At 37.0% G+C, this 27,602-nt stretch overlaps 2 protein-coding genes across 4 annotated transcripts in view; one reads left to right on the top strand and one right to left on the bottom strand.

The window, feature by feature from the left end:
- plxnb1b (plexin b1b) overlaps positions 1-10,816 on the bottom strand; it is a 73,828-nt gene extending 63,012 nt beyond the window's left edge. The window contains exon 1 of the mRNA XM_079840994.1: positions 10,494-10,816. The gene's annotated coding sequence lies outside the window, so the exon portion shown is untranslated. The remainder of the gene's footprint in view (positions 1-10,493) is intronic.
- On the top strand, positions 10,332-27,528 carry thumpd3 (THUMP domain containing 3). Of its 3 annotated transcripts, none has more exons than XM_079840992.1 (10): positions 10,332-10,384; positions 14,725-14,899; positions 18,555-18,632; positions 19,307-19,759; positions 21,027-21,157; positions 25,356-25,425; positions 25,538-25,653; positions 26,604-26,708; positions 26,845-26,968; positions 27,183-27,528. In XM_079840992.1, exons 2-10 carry the CDS (start codon positions 14,738-14,740, stop codon positions 27,369-27,371), a joined length of 1,428 nt encoding a protein of 475 aa, XP_079697118.1. In that variant the 5' UTR covers positions 10,332-10,384; positions 14,725-14,737; the 3' UTR covers positions 27,372-27,528. The 3 variants fall into 3 exon arrangements, with proteins under 3 accessions (XP_079697118.1, XP_079697117.1, XP_079697116.1); XM_079840991.1 differs by lacking the exon at positions 10,332-10,384 and adding an exon at positions 14,452-14,617; XM_079840990.1 differs by lacking the exon at positions 10,332-10,384 and adding an exon at positions 14,498-14,637.
- The last annotated feature ends 74 nt before the right edge of the window (positions 27,529-27,602 follow it).

Below are 27,602 nucleotides of genomic sequence, written 5' to 3'. Positions count from 1 at the left end.
AATGACATTTATCTTTCTGATTAACACAATCAGAGTTATATTAATAAAGATCCTGATGTTTCCAAGCTTTATAATTGAAGATAAATGGAAGTCTTACGGGTTTGGAACGACATGAGGGTGAGTAATTGACTAACCTTTCTTTTTTTGGGGGGTCAACTTGCAACTGCATTTTTGGTGAACCAGTGAACAGATTTGGTTATTGTGCACACCCATGTAAAAAACTATATTGTTTCACTTTTTAGGAAATCCAGTGTTCATAAATGGCAGAAAGGGAAATGGTCTGATGAAGACTAAACTAAACTCAAGATTTTGTGGAAAGGTTGGAGGGAAGATGTGAGATCATGGGAAGAGGAAGCACAACAACCCACACCAGACAAAAAGCACACTCATTATAGAGATGAATGAACATTAAAATGTGAGTGGAGACAAAGACAAAAGAGTTGGGGCACTTTTCTGTATCGCTAGGACAAATGGTTCAACATGTGACAAGACAATAAGCTGTTTGTAAATCATATTGAAAAATTGGGTCAAATTTGAGAATGAAGTGAGAACAGCACAAAACAGCCACTAAAACAGGATTGCTTTTGGACACATCACATATTCAGAGAGATTTATAAATAAATGTCTTTTAGTGCCAAAAAAGTTCATCACTAGATAATCTTTAAAGATTAACTACCTTTTATTTCTTATCATAAGAGAGATATACCCAACAGCTGATAACAACTGATATACCCAACAACTGACAACAATTGATACCAACAAATGAGCATGTAATAATTAGCAGGAACAATTAAGGACATTTAAGACAAGTCAGGGGTGTAAGAAAATACTGATACACGTAAATATCACAATATTATGTTTGGCGATACTGTATCAATTCTCAAAAAATACTGTACCGATATTTATCAATTTGTTTACATCCAAGATTCGGATCAGTGACTTTGTGTTTGGTTTAAACCTGACCGCTAGATGGCAGTATTCTCTCGCTAGCAGTGTTGCCAAGTCGAATTGGGCTACTTTTACTTTTCTGTTGCCGCGGGTTGTTTAGATACTATTCCTAAAAAAAACAAGAAATATCACAATATATCGCCTTTCTTACAGTATCACAATATATTGCGATACATCACATTAACATCCTGTATCATGATACATTTCGAATCGCCAGGTTTTTGGTGATACACAGCCCTATGTTCTAAATGTTGTTAGTTCTTTCGAAGACACTCATTTCTCACAATATTTTTAAAAACTTTTACCACATCTACAGGCTCTGAACAAATGACACGCATTGGTTTAATCAGAGTGACTATAGTTCCTCTTTTTCCTGGTCATATCCTCTTTTTGGACCTTAAAATCATCCAGCTAGGATTTCTAAATTGTTACTCGCGTATGGAGAAGAAACAACGCAACCTCTGCATCCATTTCCAGGCCTTCCCGCTTAGGTCTCTCCAGCACTAGAAAGCTTTTCTAATATTAACACAGGTACTAAAACTCTTAACCCTTCTTTTTCGAGTGATATTCCTGACCTTTTCTCTTTTGTAATTTCTCTCAGCCATTTCTCTTTCTACAGTCTTACTTCAAATTAGGGATGGGCAACAGTGGTCGAGTAATCGAGTACTCGAACATGACAGCGATCATCGATCATGAGAACGATGATCGCCCTGACTTTAAAAAAATATATTTGTCTCTTTTTTATTGGTTATTGCGTCGTTTTGCGCAGTACCTGAGGTCTGATTGGTTAGCGCCTCCAGACAGCGGCGAAATAAAGTGAAACTGAGGCGTGCACTGCAGTGATGTCTGGAATCACTGATCATTAAATGTTTAGTGCAAGATGTGCAGCGTCAATCTGTCGTAGCCTACATAGCATTATAATGAGAACACGATGGAAATAGAATGCTGTAAATGATCTGTGCTTAGTTCCCCGTGTATCAGCTGATCCACAGAGAAACTAGCGAGAACACTCAGACTACCGCATGAAGTTCATGTGCGCATTCGCGTCCTTTTCTGCAGATGCACGTTGTAAGATTACTTGTATGTTGTCTATCTGATTAATCTAATATAAGAAGCGTTTGGTTGAGCTTAATAAGCTAGCAAAGCGCTGCCGTTATACCGGCTGTTGTTCATTCTCTTCAGTTTCAGCTCAAATGCATATTTCATGCTCGACATGATGGTTTAGAGACAGTCATATTCGTTTTAGATAGGCTATTTCTTTCTCAGAATCATTGATATTAGTAATGCAGCAGTGCTGTTCTCGTATTTTTTAACAGTAGGCTAGACCTAGTTTATTTAAAGTTGTTTTTCGTTACGAGTTCGAAAACGCGCAGTGATGTCTGTAAACGCTTCGATCATGAATAATAAAATTAAGTGCATGATGTGCAGAGTCAATCTGTCAAAGCATTATAATGAGAACACGATTTTAATAAAATGTTGTTTCTGTGTGCTTTCGTTGTCCGTGTATCAGCGTTGTTAAGGGAAGAGCGCATTCAAAATGTTCCGTTTCAAACCATAGCCTTTAAAATCTAGCACGCTGAAGTTCACGTGCGCATTCACGTCCTTTTGTGTTGATTTATGTCGTAATAGGTTCATAATAATCTTCATATTAATATTGATATAGGGTGCGTTTGGTTGAGTTTATTAACCAGCTAGCAAGCTCTGAAGGGTGGTATTATTTTACAGTTTCAGCTCAAAGGCAATGCTCGATACTGATTTGGTTATTTGAGACGGTCATTTTATAAAGATGTTTCTTTTTCAAAGACATTTACGCATCATAATCTAGCAGTTATTTTTTGTTTTATATGTTCATGTTTTCATATACCTGTTTTCATGTCACGTTTGTATTTGTCAACAACCATTTTCATAACAGTATTTTCATTATCTCAATGACGGACATGCCCCGCCCCCTGCACATGCCCCGCCCCCGAGTACTCGAATACACGTTTTTGAGACCTATCGATGATCGAAATGAGAAATTGACAAATATGCCCATCCCTACTTCAAATCTCCCTCTTTCTCCCTCTCTCTCCTGCCCCATCATGAGTGTATACGCCCTACTGCTTATTGGCTACCAGTGTGTTGTGGTGCTCGCAGCCCGGTCTGATCCACTTTAAACAGTGTTTCTCAGAAATCGCTTACTGCACCTTTAATACACTTTCTGTACATTGAAAATTCAAAGAAGAATGTAAATTCAAAGATCAGTTTTCATCTTTGTACCGTTTCAATTTGAATAATTCATCATGTCATTGCATTTATGATCAGATGTATTGCTGTATCAAAGCTGTTATTACCATGAATACATTTCATTTGGAGAAGACACAATGGAATGGGTGTGCATAAACAGTGCTGGTTCATGTTTGAAGCACTAGATGAATTATAGCCAGAAAAAGCTTAAACATTTTTAGAAAAGCTAAAATTTTTGTATTATTTCATTTGAATTGACTAATTTACCCGTATGTGTTCAACGTATTGAAAAATTTCACTCAACACAGACACTTCAATTTCTGATGCAAGGGAGCACCATAGCATACTTCAAGGCTTTGCAATTGCAATGAATGAAGTAAAAATTTAACACAAAAACTGAACAACATCCAAAGGATTCTTTCAAATTAGTTTGCGTTGGTCATGTTGTCCAGACATGCTTGGACTCTATTTCTATTACAGACTGTATTTCACTTTATTGTACTTGATTGTTGCACACTCTATTATTTACCCATGGCACACCCAAAGCCTTGTTCCTGGCTATACTCCTGCTTTTATTATGTTTTTTTGAAGCTTGACAATCCCCACTCACTGTATAAGGGTGAGGAAAATATGAAAGAATTCACATTGAGTGAACTATTCCTTTAAGCTTATCTTCACTAATCTCTTCATAAGAATTTAATGGGATCATAATCCAAAGTAAAGGCGAATATAGGTAAAGTGAGCCTACTAAAGCTTAATCTTCTATCATTGTACATTTTCTTCCATTGCTAAAAATCAACAATGTAAATCCTACAGTTACAAATTATGACAAAGCACTCCAACTGGAGTCTCTAACTTTATCTTCATAGTATAGATAAGCATGTTTTTTCTCCACGCAGCTGAGCAACAGCAGAGAAGCGCTTTTACTTAGTTTATGCCGATCACTTTGGCGGGGCATGTTTGATGACACAATTAAATACTATGAATAATGAGCTCTGGACAAATGAGACAAAAGCTTAACTGTTTATTTATAAAACTAAAAACAGCCTTTGACTAAAAAGAGATCCAAACAGTGCAGCATGAAGGACGCATTATGGTTTGAGGCCAGACAGGCCCTGAGGAAATTATAGACTCAACCAAGAATTCCACAATGAACCAAAGTATTTGAGAATATAAGGCCATCTAAGAGGATCTTGTATAAACACTCAAACAAGTCCACAAAAGAATGCCTAAAGCAACATGAAATGGAGGCTTATGAAATGGCAGAGGCAAAGCCCAATTCTGAAATCTATAGAAATTCTGTAGATCAACATTTAGGCCTGCACAGTCTGCAGGTTCTTGTTAGATGCAACAAATGTACTATACTTATGTAACAGCTATGTCCCTAAAAAAAGCATGTGTGAGAAGGGGGTGGTTAGTTCCCACTAATTCAGTGAGGGGAGAAAAAAAGAACAGAGGGGTAGTTCCCAGGACAACCAGAGACCCACCAGAGCCTTTCACAAAGAGGCAAAGGGTTGCCAAGGGACTCTGCTAACTGTAGGGAGTTCTTCACACGTACCTCAAATGTATGCTTGCTTTACACAATCAGTGTATGTTAACTCTATTTTACTTTAGATACACATTACTTACATAAAGAATGCATCTTTTACAGCTTTTGCTTCCACAGCATCAAAAAGAGATTATTGTAGCATGGACATTCTTATATACCCATGAACAAAAACCCTTTTCATAATGTTATAACAAATACCCAAAAGAATTCTTGCACTTTTAAAAAATCTAGAAAATCTAGAATTGTCTTGCTATAGCAGAGCTGCAACAGGGAATAAAAAGGAGAGAAATCTTTATTAAAGCCATTAAAGGGAAGAAGGTCTGGTCCAACATTCATGTTCTCTTCACCATGGCAACTCCTTTTCCCAGGAAAGAGACAATCTCAAGGGTAGGAATGTTTATGAGTGTCCCAGGAAGAGTTTTGAGGAGTTCTGGGTGACAGCATCAGTGTGACAAAAGAACAGAAGAGAAACAGAGCATATAAAAGATATATGCTTTTTTTAAAACTAACTATTAACTATTGGTTTTAGAGCTATGTTCATCTCCGATTACAAGTGGAGGTAGTATCTGAATTTCGTAATTATAAAATTGCCGTGAAGTTTACAGATGATGTTTGTTCTTCTTATCCTTAGAGTAGAGAAAAAGAGTAAAATCTAAAAAGAGAAATATTGATAAAACAATACTAGTTTGTTTACCATAGTCACCCTTCACAACTCTGAAAAAAGAGAATTACGATTTTCTTGTTTTAAAAATTCTCGATTCTCTTTGTCATCATCACTGTTTGAACCCTGAAATTGCAGCTATTTGCAGAGCCATCTTCTTTACATGGGTTGTGTATCGGCACGGCTCCTCAGTGCGGAAGAATCTAATGTTTTGAGGTGTATGTGTGGGTTGTCTATATCAACGCTGTCGTTTTGAACTATGGATTACAAGCCGCCATGAAAATGACAAGTTTAATTACATTACAGCTGCTGTAAGGCCACAAACGATCCGCCACCTGCAGCATCCACGCATGATATAGTCTACTAGCCCGGACTCCTTTATGTATACAGACATGACGTAATGATGCAAAGACGAATGGCGGAAGCTCGTATTTCCTGTGGAAAACTACAAGAACCACTCAAATTATAACCACTCATTATTACAAGCTTACCATTGTGAATCGGGTTAAGGTAAGGAGATAGTTTTGAACACTGGACGGTTATGTACTTGCTCAAATTTATTTGATAATTTTTAACAAAAAAAGTTACAGACTAAAGCTTTAATTCATTTGATTTAGTTTGAATTAATTATTCAATGACTCGCTCATAAAGACTTGACTTGTTTCATTACTGGATGAATCTGCGTTTTTTTAACGAATCTTTTGAATCTTTATTTTTCGCCACCTACTGGGTGTAACGATACAATCTGTATTTGAAGCACGATGTTACTTTCAAAAGGTGATTTACTCCATTTTGATCACTACAATAGTCATCAGTGTTTATATTCCGAACTATAAACTTGTATCCCAGTGATAATCAGAATGATTGTAAGACAGAAATAATGATACTGCGTGGTTGAAAAGACAGTTTGTGAAGCTGTTTCATACCTATAAAACTGCTCTTTCCATGTCAGCAGCAACGCCAACGCAGATCTGAATGTTCACACTAGTTAAAGGTTAAATAGACATAGCCATTTAGGATTAAGATTGCGTGGGTGTTTGAATCGAGATTGTGATCTTTTAACGATTAATCGTGCAGCTCTACCTTGAATATATACTGAATAGTTAATTATTCTAAATTAATCTGGTAACTATCAAGTAGCAAGAAATGCAATACCGGTATATAAATTGTATGCAGATTAATATCTACATACGCTATTCAGCTTTTTATTTAAAAAAGGATACTCATGCACACCTCATGTATGTCCATGCACTCATTCACATATTCAACACTCACCCCTCCCCTCCCCTCCATCTGCAACTCTCCCTCTTTCTCCAGTTCCCCCTCTTATTCAACTGACCTTTTAAATCTCCACTCCAACAAAAGAGACAAAGGAAGCTGGACAGCTTTCTCTCTTTCCCCCCTGCTGAGGGGGAACAAACACACATACACAAGACTATAGCCCGTCATTCTACAGGGGCAGAGGCCTGATGCGGATGTACTGTATCTCTTGTTTTCTTCATCATCACTATTATTATCTCAGTTATTATTAGGAGTCCAACCAGAGTTGCTTCTGACCATTTTGGCTCCCTATTATTGGCATAAGATAAATTAAACAAAAAATAAATACACAATTCTAAAATAAGAAATTATACAACAGAATAATTCAACATGCTAATTTTAAACTGTTAGTTAATCCAAAAATGTGCTCCGATGAGTCCATACATGGACCAACAGCTCCAAAATGACTGACAGGCAGAAGGTGCATCAAAAGCTGTTTGATTGGCTAAACAAAGAATCTGACTGGACTGCGGCCTCTTTTTATTTGACTGTTTACAAAGTCTTGGGCTGCCACAGAGATCCCCATTATATCTCTTGACAGTTATTTCAGTGATATCTTAGTAGGATAATATGCTATTCCAAAAAGATTTAGCAATCCTAACAACAATTAGCATTTGGCCAGAACATCCTAGTAACCATATAGACGTTAGGTTAGACACCGTATTGAATTTAACATGGATGAAAACGAGATAGACTCGTGATAGACTTACAGTCTTTGCAATGGCAAGCACTGTATAAAGGTCCTAAATCACAATTTTCTTAACTCATAAAACTGTTTTGTGGAGTTTTTGTATACTGAAAGTTGTTTTTGGAAAGACGTTTCATCAGCTGAACGATGCATGTTGTTAAATAACAGTACAATCCACTGAATGCACTTCTATCCCTCACAGCCTTGTTTTCATTCCTATCCAAACTTAAATATGGTGCTACCCTGATTAAGATCTATAACACCCTGATAAATGCCTAGAAGCCAGGCAGATTTCAACAAAGAATATCATGGAGATATGGGGCTTGGCTCTCTTAAACTGAGGTATTGCACTGAGGCTCCAATCCCGAGGCTGTTGCCACCAGAATGTCACTTGGGGCAGTGTGCGCCCCTGGAGGTCCTTCGAGGCCCATCCTCTGCACCACAGGGCCGTAACCACCATAGGCATTAAGGGGGACACAGGGCTCTATTTGTTGTTTGTTGACAGAACGTTTAAAAAATAAAATTTTTAGGCTGGTCTGTCCGATCGGTCTAACAGTGATGGCCAATCAGATCAAAGGCGGCGGGGCTTAATGTTCACTGAGGACGAGTGTGAATTCCAATGCAGGGCTTTTAGTTTTTACAGTGAAAGTGTGTGTGTGTGATAATGTTTAACAATGGATATGTTTAACGACCCACAGTAGCATACAGTGATGCAAACTACTCAACTTTTTAATTTCATATAATTTCTGTTTCAATGTTTATAACCAATCCAGAGGTGTGTATTGATGTTCAAGGTTTGGCCTTCCAATTAAATTATATTATTGTAAATTACACATGGGTGTACAAGCATTTTTGTTAGGGATGTCCCGACTCCCGATCCAATACCCTTTTTTGTGAGTCATAGATCCAAATTCAATACAGTCTGAGCATGTTATGGTTGTTACTGTTAACATAACATAAAGGTGCTTTTGTTTAAAAGGGTTGTATTTTTCTGGAGTTTATTAGTGATTCTGAATGGTCTGGTACTTGCTATCAGATGTCTGTTACATGAATGCACTGACTGGAGTAGCGGACTGAAAAAAACTTGTCATTCACATGCACAGTATAGAATTTAAAAAATGAAAATGGCTCAGTAAACTGTTGAATTGATGCAATACACTGGGTGTTGCACACACACACAATATCGGTTCTCTTTGTGCTCTCAACTTCTCATTATGGAGCAAGGTTCACCTGTGACTCAAGAAAGTGATGTATCAAATCAGTATTGAGTCATCCCTTATTAGTTTATTGTAGCTATATACACATCATTACAAAATGTAATTCCAAGTGTAATTCGTTAAAGTTGATGTGAAACAAAGTAGTGACATCTTTTCTTTCGTTTTGTGACACAAAAGAAGATATACTATATAGAAGTATATACCATACTATGGAAGTCAATGGGGCCTATCAACTGTTCGGTTATTCATATTCTTCAAAATATCTTCTCGTGTTGTTCAGCAGAAGAAAGATATTACAGGTTTGCAACAATTAGAACTGAGACTTAGTGATTGTTGATGAAATTATGAGATGCTTGCAGTCGATTGTGGAAGCGCATGGTTTAAAAAAAAAATTAAACATATACATGGATGAATCATTCATAAGATGCATTGTATTTACAAAATGTCTTTAATACTGCTGTCAAATCGATTAATCGCAAACAAAATAAAAGTTTGTGTTTACATAATATATGTGTGTACAATTGATGTATATTTGAATACACACATGTACATATTTAAGAAATATTTGCATGTATATAATGTGTGTGTATGCATATATATATATATATATATATATATATATATATATATATATATATATATATATATATATATATATATATATATATATATATATATATATATATATATATATATATATGTATAATATAACAAATTTTTCTTAAATATATACATGGATGTGTGTGTATTTTATTTATATATTATACACAGTACACACACATATATGTTAACACACTTTTATTTTGGATGTAATTAATCGCGATTAATTGATTTGACAGCAGTCTTTAACCGTCTTTAATATGTTATATTGGAAGCTGCACTTTCCATGGGGTGTACTCACTTTTTAACAGAACTCTAGCTGATAAAGTATATGAGCCTTTTTTGGTAGGCTACATCTCTGAACCCCAAAACTGAAAACATTTAACTCACGCAAGACCAGAAATTCTGTCATTATTTCTTATTATCATTATTGACTATTCACAGAATTGCCCATCCCACTAAACAACAAACAAAACAATGAAGAAACATTGGAGTCTGTTTACACCTGTGTGTAGCACTACTAGATCTACATAATCAGATCAGCTGAGATTAATGTCAAGTGTAAAGAGTACCAAAGACCCCTGTGGTTAGAAGACGACCACACTGACTGGACATAAAATATAGATCTTATGTGTTAACATCACCAAATGCCATGAATGTCGAATAGGAATGTATTGTTTTCATAAATCTTGTTATAGATGCCTCATCATAAACTCTAGTGCCAATACACAAATAATTTATAATAAAATTACATTATTTCATGTTACGCATATTTTTATTAACTCATATCACATCATTTACATAGCACACATAACACTTCTCATCAAAATTGCATTTTCAAGGATAATAGTGCATAAAGCATGAAGATTAATTACAATATCTCACAACTTAAAATTCACCTGTAGCTACTATGCAGTTTAGAACATATGATATATCTGTGCAAATGTATGTTAAAATCATGGACTGCCTTAAAAATATTTCGAGAAGAGGACAACATACAATACGTTTCATCCACGATTCGTGTAATCACAAGTTAAATCATCTACGATGAAAAGTCCTTGAAGAGATTCATGGGTTTAATGTCCCATAGCTAACTTCGCCAGTACACAATCGGAACGACTCACTCTAGTCTAAAACAAACCACCTTCACTTCAACATGAATATAGCGACACGATGTAAGTTACACATTTCTACACTACCCTATAGTGTATAACACTCACAATATGAACAAGCCTGTTTAAATAAAACATTTGTATAACCAACAGCGCAAAATGTGTACCTTACCTTCTATCCACGTTACTCTGTTCTTGCGTTTGGAAAAAAAGTTTATCCAACTTGGACGACTTTTAAACAACGCCAATTCACACGCTGACCACAATGCCCACTCAGTGTGATTTACTCGGTTTACGGTAGTGGGAAAAAAGATTAAAAAAATAAATAAAATAAAACAATAAAATTGATGATTATCACATTCCGAATTCTTTTTTCGGCACAGTTCAGTCGCTTGGTTTGTAGTTAAAAGGATCCATTTAAAAAAAAAATAGTGCTTTGCAATTGACTGGCTCTTTTCACAGTCGGCATATCGCGCTTCAATAGCTTTTCAAAGTGAAAAGGTTTCGTATATAGAAATTAAACCCTAGAAGGGAAACTAGCGATTTACATCGGTTCCAGAAAAGGCGACCCGGAAGTGGTTTCTAATTGGTCAGATACGATGACGCCAGAGCCATGTAGATTGATTCTCTGTAAAAATGTAAAATGATCACTCAGGTCTGGCCCCGGTGGTCTCCCAATTTTAACAACTTTAAAAAGTTGACTACTCTTTCATCCAGTTGTTCTTTTTGTCATCACTTGAAGAAACAATTACTAACTTTGGAATTGTGTTTGGTGCTTGTTTTGGATTTACTTTTCTAAAAGAAATGTAAACACTTTTTTTTCAAGAAAAATGTTGATATAGCCTATATGAATTCTTTAAAGAACGCTAATTATTATTTAAAACTGTTAGGCTATGGAGTAATACTTAGGCTATAAGATAATATGATAGGCCTGCCCTACTCAGATAGCAAATGACATCTGGCCCAGTTGTGGCCCACATCTCACACATTCTTCTGGCCCGTATACCGCATGGAATAATGGCGATGACTCAACCTGAGTGTGGCTGGCAATAGAATACATATCCAGGCCATCTATGGCACACATGGCTCATTTCTGGCAGCTGCAAAGGTCACATGGGCCACATCTGGGCCACACACAGCAAGCCACAACTCAGACTAAGGCTGCGTTCCACTCCACTTTTAGACACGCACTTGCGAACTTCCCTAAGCACTTCCCCTCGGAGGAATCCCTGCCACCATTTTTAAGTGCGTGAAGGGACAGACCCTCGCTCCCTCGATTTTGACCGAGTCTAATTAAAAGGGATAGTTCACCCCGCATTGAAAATTGGATGTTTAACTGCTTACGGATGTTTAAGGGCATCCAAAATATAAGTGACTTTGTTACTTCAGTAAAACAATAATGAAGATTTTTAACTCAAACCATTGCAGTCTGTCAGTCGTATAATGCATGTGAATGGTAACAAAATCTATGAGAGTAAAAAAAACATTTACAGACAAATCCAAATTAAACCATGCGGCTTGTGATGACACATTGATGTCTTAAGACACGAAACGATCGATTTGTGCGAGAAACCGAACAGTATTTATATCATTACATATATCATATTTTTTTACCTTACATAGTGTGAATGTTTTTGAAAACATTAATTGTTTTCCCCTTTTGATATATTGTAAATGAATCACTTAACACTAAACTGCTTATGGTGTAGACCTCAGACACTATGATTCTTGTGCACTGTATTGTATTTTTGTATTAAATGTTTTAAGGATTATATCAATACCTTTAATGGAAATAGAAAACAAAGAACATTATTGTCATGTTCTATGTTGTTTTTTTGTGTTTCCTGTTTCTCTTAGTTTATATTTCCAGTGTTTACATTCTCCTGTCTTATTTAGTTCCTCATTTACCATTGTGTTTCACTCTGTTCCCTATGTTCATTGTCAAGTCTTTGATTTGCATGCAAAACTGTTACATTTAGTTTTCTCCTGCTCCCACGTTCCGAAATTTTATGATCCTCTTTTGTTTTGGTTTGCTTATGTTTTCTGCACTAAGATCCACCTCTCCTCTTTATTGCCTGCACCATGACAATTACAGTTTAACTTTAAACTGCAATACCCTCATAACTGTGACTTAGCCATGCAGACTTACAAAACAAAACAATCGACTTAAATAGAGACCAGAATGGACAATGCAGGGTTTAAATAACACAAGTAAAACGAATCAACAAAATAGAGAACAGGTACAGATCATAATCAGTGTTGGGGAGGAACTAGTTACGGAGTTACGTAATTTAATTACAAAATAAATGTAACTGTAATTACAGTTTCTGGGAATTTTTTTTAAATTCAATTACAGTTACTTATGAAAATGTTGACGATTACAAAGGAAGTTACATCTAAATATTTTATGTAAAAAGCTATGTTGAATAATATTACTTTCCCTTCATACACACAAAGTGGTAAAAAGAATAGTATGCAGATTTTGTAAAAAATGTTTATATCAGTAAGAAGAAAGACATGTTTTTACTACAGTATATTGATCTAGAATTTTAGTTTTTGACTATAACTTAAATATAACTAAATATAAATACATCTGTGCTTTTATAGGATAACCCTGCCTGGATTAAATGTATGAAAAATATTTGTTAGGAATTTAGAAAAGTAATCAAATGTAATCAGTATACATTACTATAATAAAGTAACTGAAATAGTACTTATTACATTTTAAATAGGGTACTTGTAATCTGTAACCTATTACATTTCCAAAGTAACCTTCCCAACACTGATCATAATCAACCACTGAAAAACCAAAGAAATAACAAACACAGGAAACTGAACTAAATACAAAACCCACCCAAAACGACAAAGAACACAGATAGCCCGTGACAAATGTTTGAGGAAGGACTAGTATTCAAGATGCAGCATTATGATGTTTGTAATTTTGTAATTGATTTGAGGTCTTGGAGTCTCTACTATCGAGCTGATGACATGTAACAGACATCCAAAATGTGCACTGTTGGTCCCGCCTGCTGGTAATTGCTTATTGCACTAGTGCCCACTACTGGTGGAACCCGTGCAATGAGTTTGAAAAGAATGCACTTGACTAGCCGAAGCCAAAGGAGTACACTCCTGTTCGTGGAGATATTTTCTGCAAAGTTTAGCTCCAAATCTGAGGGAATTGTACGTCTATCTTTCTTCTGACCTCTGACTTTCTTTTGGAAAGTCATTGAAACTCTATTGTAGTTGTTTTCTTTTGCTATTGGATTAAATGGGAATGCTAAATATACTGTATATATTTGTTGTAGTTTCCTTTCACCACTATTGAAGTGTACTGTACTTCCACTTCTGAGAACCCCAGAAATGTGAAAATTTCCTTCAAGGGGTTAAAGGTTCCATCAGCAAAAAGTTATCTCACCCACTAAATAAAGTGGAACACATTTCCATCATAGTGTCAGCAGGGATTGCTTGAGGGAAAATGTTTGGAATATGTTTAATGAAACACTTGAAACCAAACTCTCCAGCACTCCATAGGTACTGATTTACACTCCTATAGCATGTTATTTGTATTTGATCGTGTGTGTCATGTATTGGTGTTTGTTTTTGATTCAGTTTCAGAGTGTCTGAAGTTTTCAGAGTGTTTGAAGAAGCGTTTAAGTGTTTTGATATCCAGGCTATATTGTAGGCTGTACTGGATTGATTATGAAACAAAATTGATATTTGTTTTTGTTACAGTTTATGTAACAATTATAAGTAAATTACTTTATCATTTAAATTTTTTTTTAAAGCCATTGAATATCCTTAATTTTCAACAATATTGATCTGACTGTACGGACGCTGTTGAATGAGAACTGAATTGAGCTGGACGATGACATCATTTTTTTTTTTTTTTTTTGCAGAACTGCTTTATAGATTAAATAAACTCATTTGATGATCTTTACAACGGAACTGAATCAACTTTAAACTGAACAACAGTCGAAATGCATAATTTTCCTGTTATCACAGTAATGCTGCTTTGAAAGAGGGAGCTATAAAATTGACTTGAAAGGTAAGGCCTGGAGAAGAAGTCCATGTTAGCACTAGGTGGCGGTAATGCGCCATGTCAGTTTGCGATCCGCTATTTAACAAAACAAGAAGAAGACAAGTGAACTTCTCTTGCTTGTTTCCTTTCCGGGGTTTATATTGTCAGCTGTTACTGTAGTGATCTGTTCTCCTAACGAACGACTAAAGTTATAGAAATGCTCCGGCCTTGAAATGCTCATACTCCTTACTAGCCGAGAGTCTCGATTTTGTTCAACTGTTAGTAAACACAAGTCGATGTATAAAGTTCTTAAGGCTTAAATATATTATCAGGGAAACTATACCAGAAGTGTCAGTTGAATTTGCATTAATTTCCTCTATTGCAGTAAATCTGTGATAATGCAGGAGTTTGATCAGACTGTGACAATCGGAGCGACTGTTCCGACGGGATTTGAGCTCACTGCAGCGGAGGAGGTTCAGGAAAAGCTCGATGCCGCTGCTAGAGTCAGCAAAAACAGAGGAAGAATTTATTTTGATATAACAACAGATAAACTTGCTAAGGTCAGTCGTCCTCTCGTTTGTTTCACATAACCTGTCATTTTGTAACGACAACGATGCTCCTGAGATCAGAAGGTGTGATTTGCATAGGCTGTTATTAACATAGTAGCATGGCATCTTACGTACAGAAGAGGAGCCATCGGCACATGCAGCTCGGCACTTCCGGTTTTCAGTGACATGTGCCACACACATGCTGCTGCTACCTGCTGTGCCGCCTTTCGGTAGTGAATGATAAGACCTCAAGCACGGACAGAAATTTTCCAACTAAAACTATTCATTGTGTTTTTGATAAACTTTTTTCCTAAAGGGATTTTTAAAATGTCTTCTTTAAAGATTTACAAGTCATGAATCTAACCAACCAGCTACGAGGGAAATCACACCATTACAAACTTAAATTTAAAGGGTTAGTTCACCCCAAAAATTAATTACTCGTCCTCATGTCCTTCTAAAACCCATAAGACCTTCATTCGTCTTCGGAACACAAATTAAGATATTTCTGATGAAATTCGCATGGTTTCTGACCCCCTCCATAGACGGCTATTTAATTAACACTTTCAAGGCCCAGAAAGGTAGTAAAGACTTAAAAATAGCCCATGTGACTACAGTGGTTCAACCTTAAGCGACGAGAATATTTTTAGTGTGCAAAAAATAACGACTTTATTCAAGAATTTCTTCTCCTCTGTGTCCGCTTCCTGATGCTGAAATGAATACAGATACCTGCACCTTTTGTGTTGTTTTTGCCTTTAAATTAAATATTAAAATTCTTTATGGCTTTGTTTGCGAGGGAAAGGAGCTATTTTATTATATCTCATGATAATTAAATGTTTTCACTGTAGTTTTGCAGTTATCTTTCGACATTGCGTGCTAAAGCTATGGGGTATCCCCCTCCTTCCACTGCCACAGAATCTTTCTCTTTCAAGAAGCAAGCATCGGATTACTTCTCTCAGTTGACTACACCTTAAGAGGATGACGTTTTTCACTCGCTGCTCCCCTTCTGTGATCCGGCAGGACGTTTTGTGTATCAAGGAATGTCACGCGTGTGGTGGACCGATCGTGTTCACTGACGCGCACAAAGCTTGTGTCTTCTGCTTGGGCCGTGCCCATGCGAAGGCCGCACTGGATAGACCCTCCGGGCCCATAAGCCCCCATGGCCTCTTTGGCAATGCTGTGGGTTCCTTTTCGGACAAGTTCCTTGAAGGCCAGAAGCAGTCAAAAGTGTTGAGCCATATCCTGCTTAGATGGGATACAGCCCCTCCAGCGCTCTCTAGATTATTCTCCGCTCAGAACTCATTTAAGCATCAGGATAGATTGCCAAATGCATTTTCCTCCGGCTCGAGGAAGGATCCGGAACCAGCTTTGCAAGTCTAAGCACTTCAAGTACCAGAAGAGGCAGGGGCCCGACCCGGGTAAGCCCTCGCCTGAAACCCAGCCTCGTTCCTGATCGGAGTGGTCTGAGGAGCAAACCGTCACCCAACGTGGACAACGAGCCACCGAGCAAGAGAGTGCACCTTGCTGTATTGCACCCATCTGTTCCCTTGCAGGTGACGGGAAAGTTTGAATGTTTTTTTGACAATAAATTTTGCAATAAAAACGATACCAAATGTATCTCAACATCAGGGCAACTTTCCTCCTCGTTCTCACTCGCACATTATAAGCAAGTACCCGCTCCTGAGCGCTATCTTGCAGTGCGTAAGCCCTGTGAGTTCCCACACAAGTGTTCCCCTGGCACACACTGGCGGTCTAACTTGTGCAGAGGTTGTCAATACCACCCCTCTAATAGGTGGCGATGCCCTGTCGTTAGGCAGCGGGCCATCCCAAACGCATCACAGAGAGCTACAATACCTCTCTCACTATGCAAAAGCTCATGTGGTGAACATGATCACAAGCGGTTATATGCTTCAGTTTGCACAAAGACATTTTGGTGTCAGAAAGCCGTAAAATCAGCTTCTAGACCACTTGAGGCATGACCACCTGGGTCTGTCCATCAACATGCAGAAGAGTAGGCTTCATCCTGCGCAGAGCATCGCATTCTTGGTTATGAACCTAAATTTGCGAGGATAGCGTGCCTCTCACAATGTGTACAAGCTTTACTCAGCACTCTCGCCACACTCAAACCGGGTAGATCGGTTTCTCCAAAATGCTTTCAGAGGTTGCTGTGACTGATGGTGTCATGGAAAAATGTTCCCCTCTTTACAAAAATGTCAAAGCTCACTTCCAGATGTCAAAGCTTAGACTTTTGGTGGAGACAACAGCAAATCTGAGATGCCTGCAGAACATCTAAACCTCTCATTCAAAACGTCTCATTTTTATACAGTCTGTCCACTTGTTTACATTTTGCTTAAAGGAATAGTTCACCCAAAAATAAAAAGTATCCCATGATTTACTCACCCTCTCCATCCTAGGTGTATATGACTTTCTTCTTTCAGCCGGACACAAGCATAGTTTTATTAAATAATATCCTGGCTCTTCCCTGCTTTGCAATGTCATTGAATAGCGCCCGAGTTTTTGAAGCTCCAAAAAGCGCATCCATACATTTTAAAAGTAATCCATACGACCCAGTGGGTTAATAAATGTCTTCTGAAGCGAAGCAATGGGTTTTTGTAAGAAAAATATCCATATTTAAAACTTTATAAACTATAATCAAAGGCTTACAGAAACGGCTCTACGCGATCACAACCATGTTGAGTTCCGGCAGAAGGGTGTCCTCTGTACTTATGTAGGCGTAGCATAAGCTTAAGTGAGAATTAACAATGTGAACGTGCTGAGGATAAAGCAAAACAAAGCAGCGGTCATGAGTTAGAAGTCTAAAATGACAAGTTTTAAAGAAAATCTTTAGAAGACTTTGATAAAAGAGAAGAGGAGCTACATCATAAGTGTTTGGAGGGTTTTTTGGACCCTAGGTTAATTATGTTTCAAAATAAACTGCAAGCCTACCTAATCCATCACATGGCTTGAAGACATTAATACACTTAGAATATGTAACTACGGAGCACTTCTCAGAAAAAATGGACACATTGGTAAAAAAAAAAATCTTGCTTTGTCATGCCGTGATTTATCACGCCTGGTGTGAATATTCAACAAATCCCTATTGGGATCTGTTATTTCTATTCAAAGGAGTCATCACCTCGTACATTTGCATCGCTTTATCTCTATATACCCTATTCATTAACAACATGTATTCTTATTTCTGTGCCATAGTTATTATATTGATTAATAATAGATAGTTAGCTAATCTGTGTGCTTTGTATATGTGGATTTCTGAAATGCATAACTTGTACAAATCAATTTAAATTGTAATGTAGATGCATTTTCTGTGAAGCTGATTTGAAACGATATGTATCTTGAAAAGTGCTATACAAATAAATTTGAATTTAATTGAATTGAATTTATCATGCATAGTGTGATGAAAGGCCCTTTACAGTATATTTTTATAATGGAATTATAATCAGACCCTTTTTGTAGTAACTGCCTGGAAGTCAATGACCATCACAATTGTCATTGAAAATGTCTCCTTTTGTGTTTCATGAAAAAAAAGTATTATTGGTTTGAAACAACATGATAGTAAGTAAAGAAGCACTTGTCTATTTACCTTCAAATTGTCATGTGATTTCTCTCTCCACCCCCCCACCCCCCCCCACCCATTTATTTATTTTTAAAGGTACATCACCTCAAGTCTCTAGACAATCTGTTTGTTGTGGTAAAAGAATATGACAACTACCAGTTCAAAGCCACAAAGGTATGTGCTGTATTTTACTTGTTGTAGTCAATGTCAGTTGTTGAGTACCAAATGAGTACCAAAGTTTATATAATACCTTGCATACATGTGCAGGTGCTTTTTGTTTGGTTAAAAGGCAGTTTCATTGATTTAAGTCATGTTATTTATGAAATCTTAGTGTACCAATTGAGAGAATGTGATCAATTCCTCTGTCATTAATAAAAAATAGAATAAATGTTATGATGATTGATGTGAAACATGGAGTGTACTAATTTCATTCGGCAGAGGCTTCTAAATAACTTACGAGTCAAAACACAATATAGCACAAACTTGGAGGTGAAAAAAACTGTACTCATACTGTAATTGCAATAACGTGCTTCTTAATTCAAAATGAATGTATCAGATCTACAGTAATAATTATTCAGGGGAGACTTGGAAACATTTCTTACCCCAATATTATAATTTGGTAACACTTTATTTTAGTGACCTTGTTACACTTTATGTGTAGTTCCTATAGTAAAAACGATGCATAGTTACATGTATCTAACCCTAAACCAAACCCTAATCCTAACCCTAACTCTAGTAAATACATGCAGTTAATTACTATTACTCAGTACTAAAATATACAAGTACACCTTAAAGTAAGGTGTAACACAGGACGGGAAGGCATTTACTGTTTGATGTTTTTTTAACAGGAGGAAGTGCAATTGGACTGGCAAGAGCTGGCCGCCAAGCTGCCTTGGACCAGTGCTTTAGATGTCTGGAAGTTGAACAATTCTATAAGAAAGAAGAAAGGACGTCGGAAAAGAGCTAACCCCACAAAATCAGATCAGTGTGGCAATGTTAGCACCAAATGTACTGATACTGTCCCGTCAGATCCTGAAGAGCTCTGGGTAGATCTTGAGGCTCTAAAGGTGAAGGAGAACCAAAGAGATGTTTCTTCTCAGCCAGAAAATGACTCAGAGGAAGAAAAACTCTCTGAAATCCAGGATCAGGAGTCGGGGGTAATGCCTCTTAAGTTTCGAGTGACATGCAACAGAGCCGGAGACAAACACTGCTTCACCTCAAATGATGCAGCGCGAGACTTTGGAGGAGCTGTGCAGGAGTTCTTTCAGTGGAAAGCAGATATGACTAAATTTGATGTTGAGGTAAGGTTCAGAAAATCTGTGAACGAAATGTAGACCTATTTCTTTTTTTCTTTTTTTACCATATCAACCATTTAAAAAAAAATAGTTTGAAGAGAAAAGACAAGGTGTACCTCATATTTTTCAAAAGTTTGTGCAAAAAAAGAAAGTGCTTACTGAGTGCACCTTTTAAAGGAACACTCCACCGTTTTTAGAAATAGGGCTTATTCAACTTCTTTCCTACATGTAGATATGTGGGCAAATGCATTTTTGACTCAGTGCACGCATTGTTTTAGTTTGGCAGGGTCGCCGCTACCTTAGCATAATGAATGGAATCCCATGTTGCCAGCTAGCATGTCCCGAGTAAAAGTGATCCAAAAAAAACCCCACCTAATTACTTCTTGTGGCCTTTGTATTCACAACGAGTACAAATAGCGATGGAGATTAAGACTAGGCGATTTCCTAGGCAGATATTGACTTGGGACAATATTATGGGGAAGCACAGGCGAAGCACTGCTACTTGGGCGCAGAGATATCAGGCAAAACATGAAATCCCACAACATCCGTCAACATACCGGCGTGAATAGTAGCTGGCTATTTTTCATACAGTACATAATTGGCGACGAACATGGCTGATTTTGTGAGAGACGAAGAGGGTTACTTCTTAGACAGTCAAGATCCAGGACCATACCTCTATGAACCAGTTTTCAGAAGAGGAGCTACGCCTGTATGCTTTGGAAATAGAACGACAGGAGGAGGAGGAGGTTGCGATCGCTCAACAGCTGGATGACATTTCATGTGTTGCGTGATATCTCTGTGCCCAAGTAGCAGTGCTTCGCCTGTGCTTCCCCATAATATAGTCCCAAGTCAATAGCTGCGTAGGAAATCGCCTAGTCTTAATCTGCATCGCTATTTGTATTTGTTGTGAATACGCAGGCCACAAGAAGTAATTAGGTGATTTTTTTTTAAAAAACTTTTACTCGGGACATACTACCTCGCAACATAAGATTCCATTCATTATGCTAAGCGAAGCTAGCGGCGACCCTGCCAAACTAAAACAATGCATGCACTGAGACAAAAATGCATTTGCCCACATATCTAAATGTAGGAAAGATGTTGAATAAGCCCTATTTCTAAAAACGGTGGAGTGTTCCTTTATTTAGTGCAAAGTTGTTCTTCTATAGAAAAGAACAATGGGAGCCTAAACCATTTCCAATGTGTTGTTAAAATAGTAATAACAATAATAAATTGTGATTAAAAACAAATGTTACATGATGTGATTCTTTTACAGGTGCTGTTGAATATCCACAATAATGAAGTTGTTATTGGCATTGCTCTCACAGTGGAGAGTCTACATAGGAGAAACATAACTCACTTTGGCCCCACCACTCTACGGTCTACACTGGCTTATGGCATGCTTAGGTAAGCAGCATTCCTGTAAATCATCACTTCCAATCATTACGGTAAGATGGTCACGATACAATTATTTTGTCTCATGCTACAGTCTTAGGGTGTGTTTACACTTGGCATGTGACTCGATCGGTGCGATTACTCTTTTAGTGCGGTTCATTTGAATAAGTGTGAACTTCGCCATCCGAACCCTGATGTGCGCCAAAAAAGCAGACTGAGACCCCTGAAAATGTGGGTCTCGGTCCGCTTCCAAATGAACGCTGACAATTTAACAATAAATCAAAATAACAAACACTCAAGGTAACAGGAAAATATAAAACGCAGGAAAGAAACAGCAACTAACCAAAGACGTTCTAATAGACGTAAGAAAGGACAAGGAACTAAAGAAGGAATATACTGTATATAGTATATAGGTTGCTTTGATAACTAACAGGCACAAACTAGGAAACTAGAGCTGCGCACGCCGAAGCTCGGGCTGCACTGACCGGTCGGCCTTCAACATCACCGACCCCCAGTACTGCATCTTGCCCACAGCGGAGGCACCATGCGCAGCGCGAGATGAGACGGGGGTAAGCGTGAGCGTATCCGGGCTAGGCTAGCCAGCTATCCCCACAATAAAATGGATTACATTCGATTACTGCACTGTTGTCTTTGTTTGTGCTGTGTACTCAATGCGCGTCACTGACCCTTTTCATATGATAGGAAAATATCTAAAAATAATGCTATAATCAACACTTACTCGACAGCTGTAATGGTACATTACATGTGTTACAAAGTTGGAATAAGGAGGAAAACAGGCTTAGCGTGACTGGGACTCGTGTTTATTCAGACCTCTCAGATACAAACAAAATAGACTTGCGTTGACAGCGCTCTCACAACTCAGTAGTTACAATATATAACTTTGTTAGCAATCGCTCCGTCTCTGGTACATTGATGTCCGGTTCGCGAACGAATTGTTCTTTTGAACCGGTTCTTTTTAGTGAACCGGTCAAACCAGTTCACCAAATCGGACTGAATCGTTCTAAACGGTTCTCGTCTCGAGTCAGCGCTGATCCATCATTTACTAAAGTTACTAACTTTCTGACATAAGTGACAGTCCCTCCGACTAGAAATAAACTAATAACCTGAAGTATATGCTAGTAACTACAACAGTTCTGTGTTTCCCACAGATTAGAAACCAATTTGTGGTGGCAGGCGGGCTGGGGCATTTGGGGTTGGTGATTGGCACAAATATCGATTTCGATCTTGATTCAGTATCAATTTATATGTATATAGCCTACTGTACATATAAGTTTGCCTTTTTAGCTCTATTTTAAACCTTTATTGGGTTAAATTATATTTGCTTGCATTCATTAATATTCACTCGTGTGTGCTTATATAAGTATCATTAAAAATGTTAGGATGTAAGTTATTAATGTTTTAACATTTCACATTTAAATAAATCTAGTGTTTGATCATGTCTAAATATGTATTCACATGCAAAACCTAAAAATAAGTAAGCAGTTATGATCTACAATACTTTTTTAAAGCAACTAGATATATATATTTAGCCTTACAGGCACCTATAGTGTGTAAACCATGGCATTACAAATTAAATTTATTATTTTTCCAGCCACATAATGACTCTAATTTGCCTCTTTGCATTTAATTCTGTATTTAAAACCTTAATTACTACACTAATTGTAATATAAAAAATAAAAATATTAGAAGAAAAATATTTTAATTCATTAAATGGTCATTAATGGACCATAATTATTGCACAAATAGTAGGCCCATTTAGTACCAAAAGATCTCCTCAAAATATTCAATAAATATTATTCCAATATATTATTAAACTAAAATATAGATAATTTATTTAATTGAAAAATAGTTAAGGTGTATGGTGGTCACATTTGACCACCAATGAGAATGAGTGGCCAATTAGTAAGGAATTCCTGAGGGCTAAATACAAGAAAAACATTTAATGTTATTATAATGTTATTGTAATTTAATGTTAACAATGTTGCATCTCCCACTCTCCATAATAAAATGATACTGTACATGTGGTTGACGTAATATTCAATGCAAACTATGCTCTACTGTTTACCAAAAATTGCTGCAAATACCTGTACAGTGAAACTGTCGTCTATCCATTCAAATGCATTGACAGCGCTGGTTTGTTTGGAACTTTTAAGAGTTCCGTGAACCACTTGACCGCGCACGCCGCCGGGAGATGAGAGCATGTCGCAACTCTGTTTTTCAACGCCTCTGGCTTTAACTGTTAGCGCCACGTTAGCGCCAAAACGCTATTTATTGTTTGAATTTCGTATAATAAAAAATTAAAAGCTTACACTTTGTTTCATATCAAAAGCAGGATTGGCAATTTGAGAGCGAGAGATGCGCGTGAGTGACAGAGACGGAGGGAGAGCAGGGAAAGGAAATGCAGCTGAACGAATAAGCTGCGTGTGTTAAATAGCGTAATAAAAAAAAAAGAAAGAAAGAGTAACGACACGCAATATGTGGTGGCCGGTGTTGATTCTGTGGCGCTCCGCCACAAATTAGTCTATGTGTGGGAAACACTGCAGTTCACTGAACTGAGACGTGCTGAGAGAACTGATTAGAAGTGAACTCAGGTCCATCCGTCTCTCTGGCATGCTCGTGCCTTGTAGACCTCGGTAAACCACGCCCCCTCCGCTACAAGATCTGATACCCATTTCAAATGCAAAGATGTCAGCCAATCACAACAGTGGGCCTTTTTACTAAAATCTCACAGCAGACACGCCCCCTTGAAACAGGGCATTCAGCCAGAGGGCAAACATCAGTATAGAAAAAATGCCTTTTATTTCTAAATTATGACATTTTATGATGTAAAAATCATACTAACAATATAAGTACACCTCAGAATACATTATAAAATAAAAAATAAAAAATACATGCCATAGGACCTTTAATTAAACAATTGAATCATCAATTAAATAGGAATTTATACCTGTATAATATTACGCTGTACCCACATTGGACCAGCAGTTTGGAAAATGTATGGACGGATGATTCAGCTGCGTGCGGCATCATCCGGTAAGAAGTGGGAATTAATTCGGCATGCGACTCTCACAGTGCAGTATGGGTATTCTCTAGCTGTTTAACGTACATAAGTTGTTCACTCATTATTGCGGTGCATTGTGGGATTGAAGGAGTGCATTCGATAACTATGTTCGGACCCGACTACAAATGGCTGTCGCCTCAAATAATGCCCTATTTAAGAGTATAGTTGGCGATTTCGGACACAGCCTAAGTCAACTAAGGAAGACAGGAAATAAACACAGGAACTGGTAACACATAAAACTAAACCAAAACAGAGCATAAACCTGATATAAGTGAACCAGGACTAAATGTATCATTTTCTTTTCTGGTCCGAACCAAGACAACCAAACTACAAGTGTGAACACACCTTTAAAAATACATTTTCTAAAAGGGTTTTTTCACACTGATGCCATAGAACAACCATTTTGATTGCCCAAAAACCTTTCAGTGAACAATTCTTAAAATAACCATGTTTTTTTTAGTTTGAAGAATAATCTAAATAACTTTTTTATACTATAATGAATGAACCGTTTGTGCAATGGAAAGATTCCATGGGTGTTAAAGGCAGCATGAAATGGAAGTTGTTCTCCCATATTATGACGAATATGTAGGGCTGCACGATTAACTGCAATTAACATGAAATCACGCTTAAATCGTTTTGGCTTATTGGGATTGGCTTATAAGCATTTGAAAAGGCAACACTTTCCGTACATGAGAACCATTTAGTCATGTTTAATCAATCAAAGTGTTTCAATCTTCTGTTTATTCAGCTCACCGATAGTTGGATGTTCATAAGGATTTCCTGGAATGACGTGCACTATCATACTTCTGCTGTGCATATTTAGAGTTTCTGCACGAGAGCACCCTCTGGTTTTCAGATGAAGCAGCATTTTACTTCTGATCGGAGTCGTGCTTCACTGAGGAGCTGCGCATAAAATGTGCAGCCCTACGTATATGTGAAACAGCTTCTCGAACAAGAAAAATTGTAGGGCACGACTTGATTTTGTCCATGGGGAATTGATTGGATCGGGTTTGATTTTGTTGTTTGTTTATTTGTATTGGTTATAGGTTGAAGGAAATGCACTTAAGAAAAAGCTGACAAACAATTATGTCTCTGACTGTAATGATTTATTATTTTTTTACTTTTCAGACTTTGTAAGCCAGAGGTGTCAGATGTGATTATAGATCCCATGTGTGGAACCGGAGCTATACCTTTAGAGGTTTGTTGAATTATGACTAAACTGCTAAATGAATTTGCAGTCTGTCTTCAGTTTTTATATTTCTGTCGTTAGAGTGAATTGTTTTTAAAACAAATGCTCTTTGTTTTTTCAGGGAGCCATGGAATGGCAGAATTCATTCTTTTTAGCTGGAGACAACAATGGCACAGCAGTCAGCCGATCAGTCAATAATATCAAACACATTCTGAAGAGAACACATGATGGAGAAAGGTGAGGCTTTTGATAGTGTTATTGGAACAGTGTTGTTTTAGTATTGTTTATATACTATTGGAGTATTTATTCAAATTTTGAATTTTTTACTTTTATTTTTAGATTTTCAGTTTTCATTTTAATTTACTTTTGAGTTTTTATAATTGATGTGCTTTTGTCATTTTTATTAGTTTTTTTTATTTGTTTATGCATTAGACTAATACTATTTAGCTTTATTTTTATTTCAATTTTAGTCATTTTTGTTCTTCAACTTAAACTTTTAAGTTGAGTTACTAATTTTATTTGCCAAGACAACTTTACAAATTTTCCTAAATTAGTTAATTTAAACCATTAAAAAACAACTGATAAAAAGGTCTTAAAGGTGCAGTGTGTAATATTTATGAGGCTCTATTGACAGAAATGCTATATAATATACATAACTCTGTTTTCAGTTGTGTATGAATACCTTACATAATGAACCGTTTTTATTACCTTAGAATGAACCATTTCTATCTAAATACACTGTGAGTCCCCTTACAGTAAAGTCACCATTTTGTGCCGCCATGTTTCTACAGTACTGCTCTACAGAGCGCTAGCTACTCTCTGCTGTCTCAGACGAAGACATCTTTGTCCTGTGTCGGCTACTGTAGCTTCTTTATGTGCTTCGAAAGGGAGCGGACGGTTGCAATTCACAACCTCACCGCTAGATTCCGCTAAAATTTTCACTGTGCACCTTTAACAATAAAAGGTATTAATGATGCACTAATCATTTTTTGATTAACAAATAACTGGAATGTGTGAGTGAACACCAGTGAACTGAAGGTCTTTGGTCGCGGGTTACCTCACAAAAAACTCATATGAGATGAATCAAATATATAAACATAAACACGTTTTTTGCGTGACGATATATGACTACAAAAATGACTCCCTGTTCAAATGTTCACTGTGCTCACTTCGTGTTGTATTTGTAGCTCTTCAGGCTTGCCCTTAGACATAGTTCAGTGGGACTTGTGCAACCTACCCATGAGAAGCAGTTCAGTGGATATCATCATTACCGACATGCCTTTTGGAAAGAGGTACTGACGCACATCTGAAATTTTAGTAGCTATAAGTTTAAAATTATCCCAATGTGTCATTTCAATGAATAATCCTATTATAGTATAATTATATTATTTGTGTATTTAAACTGTATTTGTTGTGTATGTTTTGAAGAATGGGTTCCAGGAAGAAGAACTGGGAATTATACCCTTTATGTCTTCGAGAAATGGCTCGCGTTTGTAAACCTGGTACAGGGAAAGCTGTGCTGCTGACTCAAGATAAAAAGTGTTTCTCAAAGGTGTGGCTACTTTGAGTTCAAAATGATCATTTATAGTTCTTAATGTAGTTTATTAAAAAGCATTTTGGAATGTAGGAATGAAAATGTCATGTGAAATGGAACATTCTGCAGTAAAATGGAATTCAAATCTTTTTTGTTGTTTACATATATTATGAATCTAACATTGTTCCTTTTTGTCTGTAATCTTTAACACTATTTTATCTGTCTTTTTCAGGCATTGTTGCAGATGGGGGGACTGTGGCGGAAATCGCATACTGTTTGGGTGAATGTGGGAGGATTGCATGCTGGTGTTTTTGTTCTCAAAAGGACGGCAGTAGTTTTTGCCACCACTCCGGAAGATGTAAAGGAGCCTTTTACAGCAACAGAATCACAAAAAGAGAATCTGGAGGGCGCAAGTCTGTGAGAAAGCCTGAAAGACAAATTCACAAATCCATTTGTGTACCTTGTGTGTGAAGTTAGCATAGTCCCAAAGTTTGCATTTTCTTTTGTTTCTTAAATAGTTGACCTGAGAAATAATCTTTGGCTGTCCTTATTCCGAGTTAATAAAACTTTCAAATGTTTGTTCATTTCGAGGTGTGATTTTATTTCTTTGTGAAAATTGCTAAATTGCTTTTGTGATTTGCTAATCCAAATA

The sequence above is a fragment of the Gobio gobio genome (assembly GCF_949357685.1).
Source record: "Gobio gobio genome assembly, chromosome: 17".
NCBI classification, from domain to species: domain Eukaryota; kingdom Metazoa; phylum Chordata; class Actinopteri; order Cypriniformes; family Gobionidae; genus Gobio; species Gobio gobio.
The sequence above is the reverse complement of the archived record's forward strand: the minus strand, read 5'-3'. Positions and strand labels throughout refer to the sequence as shown.

Bases quoted from the DNA above. Each gene is read 5' to 3' on its own strand.
- thumpd3 (XM_079840990.1), top strand. From the start codon at position 14,573: ATGCTCATACTCCTTACTAGCCGAGAGTCTCGATTTTGTTCAACTGTT. The intron at 18,633-19,306 runs GTATGTGCTGTA...TTTTTTTAACAG, and splicing joins ACCAGTTCAAAGCCACAAAG to GAGGAAGTGCAATTGGACTG. The intron at 19,760-21,026 runs GTAAGGTTCAGA...ATTCTTTTACAG, and splicing joins TGACTAAATTTGATGTTGAG to GTGCTGTTGAATATCCACAA.